Source organism: Galeopterus variegatus, unplaced genomic scaffold (genome assembly GCF_000696425.1).
Source record: "Galeopterus variegatus unplaced genomic scaffold, G_variegatus-3.0.2 Scaffold1151, whole genome shotgun sequence".
Classification (NCBI taxonomy): domain Eukaryota; kingdom Metazoa; phylum Chordata; class Mammalia; order Dermoptera; family Cynocephalidae; genus Galeopterus; species Galeopterus variegatus.
Genome location: NW_007727262.1, coordinates 87433 through 99434, shown reverse-complemented (window position 1 = coordinate 99434; position 12002 = coordinate 87433). Strand labels below are relative to the sequence as shown.

The 12002-nt window shown below is 49.1% G+C and overlaps 1 protein-coding gene across 4 annotated transcripts in view; it reads left to right on the top strand.

Annotated features, from left to right (window-relative positions):
- Positions 1 to 694: 694 nt before the first annotated feature.
- The window catches only part of TBC1D2 (TBC1 domain family, member 2), a 51625-nt gene continuing 40317 nt past the window's right edge, over positions 695 to 12002 (top strand). For 2 of the 4 annotated variants that reach the window (XM_008575179.1, XM_008575177.1), the window contains exons 1-3: positions 695 to 1184; positions 4768 to 4909; positions 11577 to 11724. In XM_008575179.1, coding sequence (XP_008573401.1) covers positions 810 to 1184; positions 4768 to 4909; positions 11577 to 11724 — 665 coding nt within the window. In that variant the 5' untranslated portion in view covers positions 695 to 809. The remainder of the gene's footprint in view (positions 1185 to 4767; positions 4910 to 11576; positions 11725 to 12002) is intronic. The other 2 variants (XM_008575180.1, XM_008575181.1) reach the window with 2 other exon arrangements.

The following is a 12002-nucleotide window of genomic DNA, read 5'->3' as shown; positions in this document are numbered from 1 at the left end:
GTTAAGGAGAAGAGCTAAAATGAATCCGTAAGTTCAGCGAGTTACTTAGACCCTAAATGCTTTTATTTACAAAAAGTACTGAGCCCAACCACGCCCCCGGCGTGGCGCCGGGTCCCTGCAGGGCGGTCCAGCCTGCGTGCCCAATGCAACGCGACAGACGCTGGAAGGAGGCGAATGGGGATCGGGACAGAGGCAGGGGAGGCTACAGTGGTCAGCCGAGGGACAGGACGGCAGTCCGCTGAGAACCACGCGCTTGCTGAAGTAACACCGCGGAGAAAAGGTGGGCGGGTCGGCAGGGAGCACGAGCCCCGACCGAAGGCGGAAGTGGGGCCTCCGAGCCCGGCGTCCCTCGCAGCCTATGGCTGCGGGATGCGTCGTCCGACGGTGGCCCGGGCACCTCCCGGCGAGAAAAGGCACGAGAGGGTACTATCCTTCTACGTTACCGATCGAGCTAGCAGGGCAGTGTAGCGTGTCTTCTCACCTCTCTCCCCACGGTTAACGCGGCACAGCCACCACGCCTTTATCCTGAGGCCCGCCTGACGCTGCACAGCTGCCCTCAGTAAAGATGGCTGACGGCGCGGAGGAAAAGCCGGAAGTGGGCGGGCCTGGGAGGAGCCGTAGGGCTGGCGGGTGGGAGGGGCGTGGTCAGCCGCCCCAACTGGGTTTGCCGTCTGCGAGGAGCCAGCCGCGTCCGTCTGTAGTCTCCTGGGGGCCGGTCCACCACCGGCTCCGCGCGCTCAGGTAGCTCCGTCTTGGAAGCTGCCCGCTGTGTCCCGGAGATTGTCTCTCGTGGTCGACTGCTAGCAGCGATGGAAGGCGCCCGGGAGAACGCCCCGGAGTCTGGCCACCCCGCCCCCGGGACCGAAGAGCCTGCCGGCTCGTCCAGGGGCCCCGAGGGGTCGCCTCCCGAGGGTTCGGAGAGCTGCTCCAGGCCCCAGGTGACGGCCCCCAAGAAACTCTGTGGGTATCTAAGTAAATTTGGCGGCAAGGGGCCCATCCGAGGCTGGAAATCCCGCTGGTTCTTCTACGATGAGAGGAAATGTCACCTGTATTATTCGCGGACCGCGCAGGATGCTAATCCCTTAGACAGCATCGATATCTCCAGTGCGGTGTTTGACTGCAAGGCGGACGCTGAGGAGGGGACGTTCGAAATCAAGACTCCCAGCCGGGTTATTACCCTGAAGGTAAATGGGATGGTTTTTCTCCTTTCTAGCCCGGGTGAGTTCTCGGTTCCCTAGGGCACGGCGGGACGCGGATGTGTGGCCACAATAAATTGACTCCGTGATCACGGACGTGTGCCCAGAGCTTTCCAAACCGCATTCACACCCATTTCTTCACTGGGTTCCCTCTAGGCGGGTATGACGGACCCATTTTACGGATCAAGAAAATGAGTCATAAAGAGAAGTGACTGGACCGAAGTCAGAGTCTAGAGAGTAGTGTAGTCCACACTGGGAATCCTGTCGTCTTTCTACCTCTCAGTGCTGTATCAAAACTTGTACTTTTGGGTGTGCCTAACAAGGCATTACCTTAACTTTCTTACTTGGGACTGAAGCGTAGTCAAGATGCACTCTTTCCAATCCTCTCTCAAGGCCAGAATTCTGATTCACTTTCTTGATGTTTTGGCCAAGGGGAGTGGATGCTGAGAAAACACTGGCTGGGGTTAGGAAAATAAACACTTAGGTTTCACTGATCAGCCTAGACTTTTCATCTAGGCCTGTCTAAACCTGTTTTCCCACCAGCAGCAAGGGGTAGGTTTTGTTTTATCATCATGTTTAATTGGAAATCCTGAAGCTGTGGAAAGGCCATGTACTTTGAAATCAAACAGACTTGGATTCAGATTGTACATTTGCTAGTTACCAGCTGGGCAAATAAGTTAGCCTCTTAGCATCAAGTTACTTTGTAAGCATCTGGCACATTACAGACATCTACAGTTACGGTCTGGCACCTATTGGGTACTTAACAAGTATGTGTTAAATAAACACACATGCACACACAGGGTGATGGAACCAAGGTTAGAATGCTTATGTCAAGAGGAGGTGTCCCATAACTTAATTCAAAAGACAGATCTGGGGCCGTCCCGGTGGCGCACTGGATAAGTGCGCCGCTTGAGAAGCGTGGCGGCGCTCCCGCCCGAGGGTTCGGATCCCACATACGGACCGGTTCCCGCTCACTGGCTGAGCGAGGCATGGGGGCAGCGCTGAGGGTTGCGATCCCGTTGCCGGTCCCCGGTCCGGTACGGGGGCAATACTGAGGGTTGCGATCTGTTGCCGGACACGGAAAAAGACAAAAGACAAAAAAAAAAAGACAGATCTGGGCTGAGTTCTGTGGGCGTCAGAGAAGAATGTGCCAGGAAATAGCCTCCCCTACCCCATCCCCCTCTTCCCACTCCTCCACCCCCACCTCCAGATGACTGAGTATTTATGGATGCCCACAGGTTCAGTTCCCCCTTTACTGACTGGGCTTGGCTGGTGACTGGGCTGGGGGACTCAGTTAAAATAATGGAAACTAGGAATTCCAGACCAGGGAAGGCATCTTAGAAGTCATGGGGTTCATAGGTCTTGTGTCACCTCCCCCAGGTTGAATGCTGTATACAGGGTCTCCAAGATGTGGAGCCATGTGTGTGCCTGCCTGGCTCTGCTGTAGGCTCTGGGGTGTGGAGCCAAATCAGAGCTGCTCCCCCTCCCCCACCCCACTCTGGTTCTCAGATAAATTCTGGTGGGAGAGACAGGTGGGAAAACTGGAAAGCATAGTAAAATATTCTGTAGAGACTCTACGGTAAGTCTGTGTGAGGAAAGTATGGTGACAGGAGGGGTCAGTTCCACTGAGTGAGAGGGGCTATCCAGACAGGCATCACAAGGAAGAACAACACCAGAAGCTTCAAAGAAGAAATAGGTTTTTTACAAGCAGACCTGAGGGAGAAGGGTATTCCAGGCCAAGAGAGCCCTGTGAGCAAAGACAGGAAAACAATACAGCCATGAGTGTGCAGGCAAATCACAGGAGCCTGGGATACAGAGGAGGCCCAAGGGTGGGACATTTGTGACTTAGGCCAAGGAGCTAGGACTTTGTCCTCTAGGCTGTGAGAAGTTGCCAGAGTGCCCTAAGCAAGGAAGAGCTGTGAAATTAGAATGTTTAGAAGGCTTAGTGTGGCTACTGGGTAGAGAACAAATCAGGGGAAGGCAAGATGGTAGTCAGGGAGCACATCAGGGGTGACCGGGAGAGAATGACGGCTGAGCTAGAGATGTGGCTGTGGGGAGGGAGACAGAGGGAGGGGCTCACAATGTTAGGGAGGTAGAATGTGGGGGACATCTCAGGAGTGGCTGGAGGAACTGGCTGACTGCCTGGTCAGTCACTGACAGGAGGGAACTCAGAATGAGGAGCCCATAGGACATCCAGGTATATGTCCCCTCAGTAGACTCTTAAGTTCCAAGAGAACAGGAACCATGTGGGTTGGCTCACCATGGTACCTCCAGTGCCTAGCACAGTCCCTGACACATAGAATAGGTGCTCAATATACACTTGTCAAGTAAATTAATAAAATGGGGTGCTTAGATTTGTTTAGAGTTCATCAGCATTAAGGTCATGCTGAAGCAATGGGAGGGGCTGAGTATGGATAGAGCATGGAAAGAGAAGACTGGTGGGCACCACTTTATCTTATTAATACCTGCACGACAGGCTGAGGTCCTCTTCTGTGGTGCCCACCTCTTCTGTGGACCTCTTGAGAGGCAGCATTGGCTCCAGTTGCCACATAGCCTGCTGCTGTGCTCACGTGGCTTTGATTGTGGGCAGCTCTGTGAGACTCATATCCACTCGGCGAGCTGCCTGTCTTCTGCAGCCCACTTCAACTGATCTCATGCCTTCTCCATAGAAGCTACAAATCTCTTGGCCATAATTACAACAAAGTTCTGGTCTAGAAGTGGGAGTCCCAGGTCTGGGACTGGTTCTGTCACCTCATGTCTGGGCAACGTCAGAGCTTTATTTTCTCCATCTGTAGATAGGGCTGATCACTCCTACCTTGTCTCCTTCCTGGAGGATCCAGCGAGTTAATGGATGTGAAAGTGGGCATGTGGACTGTCCACTGTTGGGAGACTAACAACGAGCATTTACCATTAACTTGTTTGGAGTGCTGTAGCGCACAAAAGTTGCCACCCTGTTGTCATAGCGTGCATGTGGTTTTCCAGTCTTCATTCATATCCATGAGATCAGTATACCCCCGTGCATGTGGTTTTCCAGTCTTCATTCATATCCATGAGATCAGTATACCCCCAAAGCAGGAGGGATTACCCTCATTCCACAAAAAGACAGCTAAGACTTAGAGGTGTCACACAGGGAGATAATGATGGCACCAAGGCCCCACCTAGGTAAGAATTCCAAAGCTCTTTCCCTCTCTCATTACCTCCAAATTCCTCTGTTCGGTGAGCGCATTTTGAGCACCTGTTGTGTGTCAGGTATTGTTTGAAGTGCTTTACTTCCCTTATCTCATTTTATCCTCATAACTGCTCTATGAAATGGGTGTTATTGTCACCATAGTACACATGAGGAAACTGACACCCAGAGAGGTTAAGGAATCTCTGAGTGGGTGACCAGAGCCTGATTATCTTCTATGGCTAAGAGGCATGAGGTATTTCAGAGTTGGGTGCCCACCCACAGTGACATTTTTTTTTCTGGAAAGGAAAGAGTTCTTAAGTCTCCCGTGACCTTCCCCATATGCTTCACTCAGTGCCACCCTGCAGGCACAGGGCCTTGCCAACTAATCCTTGTGCTTCTCAGGCTGCCACCAAGCAAGTGATGCTGTACTGGCTGCAGCAGCTGCAGATGAAGCGCTGGGAGTTCCACAACAGCCCGCCTGCACCTCCCGCTGCCCCTGATGCTGCCCTGCCTGGGAATGGGCCTGCCCTGCACCTGGAGCTAGGTACCCAATGAGCTGGCCTCCTGCCTGCACACCCGGGCTCTGGTGACAAAGCTTTTACTCTCCTTTTGGGAGTGAGTGGGAGGAGCCCTCTGCCAAGGAAGCAGAGAGCCAGGAATGTGACTCAGGATTAGTTAGGGCAAGAATATGGGCTCTGAGGCCAGGCTGCCTGGATTCAGATCCTAATCCTGTGTGATTTTAGACAAATTGCTTAACTTTTCTGAGCTTCAGTTTCCTTCCATGTAAAATGAGGTTAATAAATTAATCCTCCTTATTAGGGTACTAATTAACCCTATTTATTAGGGTTATTATGAGGATTAAATGAATCCATACACCTAAAATGGTTAGAACAATGACTACACACTGTCAGAGCCCAATAAATGTTAGCTACTATTACAATGACTATTATGGGAAGGTCTCAAGAAATGAAATTTTCACAGAGTTGCTGTGAGGAGGGTTAATGAGAAAATGCAGTGGTGTTGTTGCTTCTCACACAAATGCTTTTGTACTATAAGTTGTGTAGATCAGTGATTTTTATCCCTGGTGTTCCCATAAGACAGAATCCTTTGTCCCCTCATAACCCACAAATGAAGTTTCTTGATCCTAAATCCTAGAATATCCCAATGTGTAGGGGTCTGGGAAATCACACCCTCCCAACCCCATGGTGCAGCCAGGAACATGATTGGCAGGTTTTATAATATAGATAGATCACCCACAGCTGCCCCTGCAAGAGCACAGAAAATCAGGTCCCAGCACAAAGCAGCAGTGTGTTAAAATACCTCATCCTCAGTTGACTGGGAGGCCAAATAGGCAAGAGCAGGACTCATTACCAAGCATCTCCTGAACCTTCACACCTGGATGCTTTTTATGTCCAACACTAAGCCCATCCGTCCTTGCCCTTATTTTCCTCCCTCAGTTTCCCTTCCTTTGGTAGATCGCCCCGCATGTACCCAGTTGCTCCAGCAGCTGGGAGTTGCCCTCCACCCTTCCTCAGTCTTGGCCAGCTATGCTGGCCGTTTTGCCCTCTGACCCACACTTCAGACTCAGGCCTTGCTCACTGCCATTGCTTGGGCCAGACCTTGTCTCCCAGCTGGAAATTCACAACAGCCTCCTCTCCAGTTTCCCTGTGTCCAGGCCTGAGTGTGAACCCACTCCGCTCACTACAGCCTGAGTGAACTTTCTAAAATGAAAACCTAAGCGTGTCACTCCTCTTCCTGGCCACCTACCACCCAGATGATCCAGTCCCAGCTCCTTCACACCTGCCACTCAGATGATTCAGTCGCAGCTCCTTTGCACCTCTGCCTGCTCCCCTAGTGCCCACCTTGTGCTTGCCGCTTCAGCAACACCAGGGGTCTCTACTCTCTCTCTTTGCCTGGCCAATTCCTATATGTTCTCTACAGCCAAGCTCCAGTGTCACCTTCTCTTGCCAACCTCCTCTTGGAAGCCTTCTGGGACTTTGCCAACTAGAGTCTGTATGGGCTAGACATTTCTAAAGAGGCCTGTCACACTATGTTCTAATTACCAGTGTCCTTGTCAGTCTCCACCCACTAGCCCTTAAGGGCGGGGACCATTTCTTTGTCACCTATGTCCCCAGCCCCTGGTGCCCTGCCTAGCACATTGCATATTTGTGGTGTGAATGTGTGAGTGAATACATTGAACTTTACAGTTAAATGAGGAAAGGAATGTAAAGCCCCTAGTATAATGTCAGGCACATATAAGTGCTCAACACATGGTAGTTGTCCTAATAATATTGTTATTACATGTGTGTGTGTGTGTGTGTACACATATATATACCATTACTGTCATAATAATGGCTCCTTTTACTGTTAATAAGTAATCGGTAATTTCCTCAAAGAACTTCTGAAGGGTTTCTTTGCATCTGCCCTTGTACTCCAGCCCTTACTTTCCATCTGCCAGGAAGCCAGACAACCCCATCTGGAAAGAAAATTGCAGCCTGAGTTGACGCAATTGCCAAACATCAGCCTCAAAAAAGAAAGCCAGGAGAAACCTTCCCAATAACAGGATTCCTGTGTATCTTGAACTGAGATTTGAAGTACAAGATTGTCAGAAGCATGGCTCTGAGATCCCACAGGCCTCTTGTGCTGTGGCAGACCTGTTCCAAGTTCTTTAATCCAGTGGCTTTGCTTCAGCACACACAGCCCAGCCTCTTCTGGGCCAGCCCTGCTGTGGGCATGCAGGCAGGAGATATAGTTGCCGTGATGACTGGGGTGCTATGTTAACCAGTCTCCTAAGAAGGACGCTTGCGTAAGACTTAGGAAGCAGGGACATGGGCTTCTCCTCGTGAAGCCTTTCTCGCTCCATAGCAGGACTGCACCCTCCTGGATCTGGGCCATGTGAAACCTTTCCCAGCTCACCCAGCAGGACATTTCTGGAGTCTTGGGCAAGCCAGCAAGCCTTGAATTAGCTGCCTGGAGCAGGCTGCCCCCCTTCTCCACCCTTCCTGAGGAAGCAGGTCCTACTCCCAGGGCAGTGAAAAACCTTCTGACCCACAACCAGCTTTGAGTCACAGAGACTCCATCTTGTAAAAAGTGTCTCATCACTGCTCTTGAGCAATCTACAAGGCATGTTCTTTACAGCTTATAAGCATTTCCAGCTTTATTTTACACTTTACCTAAACAGTGGTCTCCACAGAGCCAAGAAAGATCAAAGGGAAGCCAACAGATTTACAGTAATAATAACACATTGCCAAAGTAGGCTGCAATTTACAAAGGACTTTTATAAATATATAGCATCTTAAAAATATGCATTACATTCATTGATGCTGCTCTAAAACTTTATACACATCATCATATTCAATCCTCACGATAATCTAATGAGCTACATGTTATTCCCATTTTACAGAAGAGGAAAGTGAGACTTGAAGAGGCTGGGGGCCTACCTGAGGTCCCATAGTAAGAAAATTCCATGCTGAAATTTGAACCCTAGTCCGCAGACTCACACACCCAACCCAAAGCTGAAGGGGCAACCAGCCACCTGTCCAGGGCCCTCCGGGAAAGCAGTGACCTCCTGGGCCAGGCCCTTTTCTGTCTAGGCAGTGACTTCTTCCCATTGGTGATAGGGTAGCCCCTAGGGTTCAGGCAAGAGGATAATTACAAATAAATGCTCCTGAAAATCTTGTGTGGTCACCTCACTGAAGAGGCATTTCTCCAGGTAAGAGAGGGGTCCAGAGGCCCTATCCAGAGCCATGGGTCATCAATTGTGTTTCCTATAGGATGTGCTCGTCTCTGCTGTGGCATCGCCATTGTGTGCTGTCCATGCCTTGGACACCCGTTTGTACTGGGAACTTGTACCTTCCTGGGCAGCCCCTCCCATCTTGGAATGGTCTGCTTATTAGAAAGGCCACTCTCATAAGCCACACGGTTTGGTGGAAAAAGGCAGAAGTGAGGAACTGCGTTTGAGTCTGTAACTGTGTCATCTGCTAGCTTTGACCTTGGCCACAAAACTCACCCTCTTCGAGCTGCTGTTCCCTCATTAGTAAAACCAGCCAGGGATGACAACTCCCAAGACTTAGTTCTCCGTGGCCTCAGAATAGATCCAGGGCCATAGGAGGCGGTTATAGGAAAACAGATAATGGGAGTGTATTAGTCCATTTCTGTTGCTTATAACAAAATATCTGGGACTAGGTGATTTATAAGAAAACAAAATTTATTGCTTACAGTTGCAGAGTCTGGGTCCCAAGGCCAAGGAACGCATCTGGTGAGAGCTTTCTTTGGTTGTGACATCAGCAACACAGGGTATCCGTTGCGAAATGGCAGAACAGAGAGGCTAACCTCCTCATTAACTCTCTTTTTAAAGCTGCGAGAACCACTCCCTTTATTCCAAGAATGGATCAATCCATTCATGAGAGTGCAGTCCTTAGAATCCAGTCACCTCTGGGCCGGCCCGATGGTGCACTGCTACAGTGCGCCGCTTGGGAGTGTGGCGACGCTCCCGCCGAGGGTTCGCATCCCACATACAGACCGGTTCCGCTCACTGGCTGAGCGAGGTGCGGGCGCGGCACCGAGGGTTGCGATCCTGTTGCCGGTCCCGGTCCGGTGCGGGCGGGACACTGAGGGTTGCGATCCATTGCCGGACACGAAAAAAGACAAAAAAAAAAAGAATCCAGTCACCTCTCCAAGGGCCCACCTTTCAACTACCACAGTAGGATTTTTCTACCCTCCTAACACTGTCAGTGGGGACCAAGCCTCCAAAACAGTAAACTTTGGGGAGACACAATTCAATCTATAATAGGCAGTTAGGGAGGTGCTTGCTAAGATAGTAAAATCCTAGACAAACTGTAAATTTTTTTTGGTATGCTCTGAATGAGGGAGAATAAGGATGGTTAAAGTATTGATAAACAAAATCTTATTTTGAATCAGCTCAAATACTACTTTGAAAGGTGAGTCCGCAGTATGGAGCTTCATGGTTTTCTAAACATTTTCATATACTTTAACTCCAAAGGAGACAGGGTGGAGAGTGTCCTGCCTGTTTTTTTTTTTGTTGTTGTTGTTGTTGTTTTAAGTGATTTCCAGCCAGGAAACAGGAAACAGGACTTGGCCTCAGATCTTCCAACCAAAGCCAGGTTCAGTACTTCATGCTCTTGCTCAAACCCCCGGGAGCTCTGTGTTTTCAGCCAGATAAGATCCAGCCTCAACCAATCCTTTCCCATTTGGCCTTCCCCGCCCTATCTCCCCTGGGTCTGGAACCCCTTCCTCTTGCCTCTACCTGCGCACACAGAAGAATCCTCTCTTGCTGCTCCTGCAGGTCCAAATCAACTCCAGGTCTCGAGGCCCAGCTCCAGTGCCCTCCTCTAGGAAGTCTTCCCCGGCTCGAGTTGGACTGTCTCTGTCTCCACATCCCAGAACTGCTCCCCACCAGGTTCCATGTGCCTGTTCTTGAGGAGTGCATTTATTCCCTGCTCCTAAGGCTGTGAGCTTCCTGCTCCTTTGATTCCTCTCTCTTTCTCCAGCCCTGCTTGGAAGCCTCAGGGTAGACATGCAGTCTGTGTTTGGTGAGAGGGTTAACTGAAGGAAGGACTTCAGTGGCTTTTGGTGTTGCTGAGTACTGGCCAGCCTGCCAAATCTGATGGAACTTATTAGAATTAACAAATGTATGTCTGTTATTTCAATGATTGCAAAGTTTATTTACTTAAGTAGGCCAAACAGCTCTCCCTGGTTCTTTTAATGTTTTTGCGCCCACACCCAATTTTTAGAAGTAGTGCAAAAATAAATTTCCTCTACCCCTAAATTTTTCACCCTCTCAGTAAGAGGGCTCCAAATGAAAGATGTCTGCTGTCCTGTAGGAGTCAGGGGCTGCCTAATCAAGATCATACCATCCCATAAGTGGACCTGGTTCTTTTCTACTTTTTGTAACACTCAAAATTAACTTTTAAGTATGTCACCTCCTCTCTCTCACACTTCAAATAATGTCTTCTGAGCCTTGAGACCTCCCTTAACATTAAACATTTTGAAGTCACTCACTGTAGGAGAATCATTGTTTAAGCAGAACATTTAGAAGACAGAAAAGCAGAAGAAAAAGTACCTATCACCCAGAGACAGCCAGTGTTATGACCTTCTGTCCCCCCCAACCCCCGCTTTTTTTTAAACATATTTTGGATCCTATAATAATATAAAACATCTTACTTTGCTTTCTGGTACATTGTGGCCCTACATTTTCCTGTGTTTAAAAATCTATAAAGTAAACATCTATTTTTGATGAATATATATTCTTTTTCTGTTTATAAAAGTAACCCATGTGTACTGTAGAAAATTTGGAAAAAAACAGTAAAGTATGAGAGTAGCCTGCCCACTTCTTTTTTTTTTTTTTTTTTCCTTTTTTTGTCTTTTTTTCATGACCGGCAATGGATCGCAACCCTCAGTGTCGCGCCTGTACCGGCCCGGGACCGGCAACGGGATCGCAACCCTCGGTGTTGCTCCCACACCTCGCTCAGCCAGTGAGCAGGAACCGGTCTGTATGTGGGATCCGAACCCTCGGCGGGAGCGCCGCCGCACTTCCCAAGCGGCACACTGTAGCAGTGCACCACCGGGCCGGCCCCCACTTCTAATCCCATCATGCAGCTCTAACTGATGTTAAAATTGCAAAGTATGTTTCTGTGAGACTTTTTCTATATGATTGAGATCAAACTGTAATCCCAATTTTTTTATCTGGCTTCTTCCACTGAGTATTATTATATACCATGTGCATCCCCTGTGTTCTTAAGCATTCTTCATTAACATTGTTTTAAATGGTTAAGTAATATTCCATTGAGTGAAGGCATCAGGATTTGCTTAACCCCTTCCCAGACTTTTAGATCTTTCAGTTATTTCCAATTTGAGGCTGTTGTAAACAATGCCAGGATGAACCTCTTGTCACATAAAGTTTTGTCTGCATTTCAGACTTCTTTAGGATGGATTCTCAGATGTAGAATTATCTGCAGGTCTGCATATTTTGAAGGGGTTTCTGGGAGGGCTGTAACAGCAAAATGCATCATTTTGTGGGCTGCAGAACATTTGGAGAAAAGCCTCTTTTGCTGGTGTTAATCTACAGGGAAGGTTTGTTTGTCCGTAGCTCCTCAACTCCTGCCTGCTCCCATTCAGGGCTGAGCACATATCCAGTCTTTCCAAGTGCATTGACCCTGTGTGGATTGACTTCCCTTTCCTTTGTTCACCAGGGCAGGAGGAGGCGGAGCTAGAGGAGTTCCTGTGCCCTGTGAAAACGCCCCCTGGGCTTGTGGGTGTGGCAGCCGCCTTGCAGCCAGTCCCGGCCATGCCCTTGGCCCTTCAGAATATTTCCCTCAAGCACCTGGGAACTGAAATACAGTAAGTGCCAGTGGTACAGAGAGGCTGGCCAAGCTGCAAGCAGCTCCTTCTTTGGAGTTTGACTGGTGTGATTCACCTGTAGGGAAGTGGGCCGGGGGAGGGGGTTATGGAGTTTATTTTCAATTAATCACATCATTACTTTAAAATATTACATTTGTTCATATTTGAAAAATAGTACATGTTTATTGTAGGAAATCAGAAACATCTGGGAAGGTATAAATTAAAAATAACCCATAATTCTATCACCCAGACATTCTGAGCATTTGGTATTCACATCT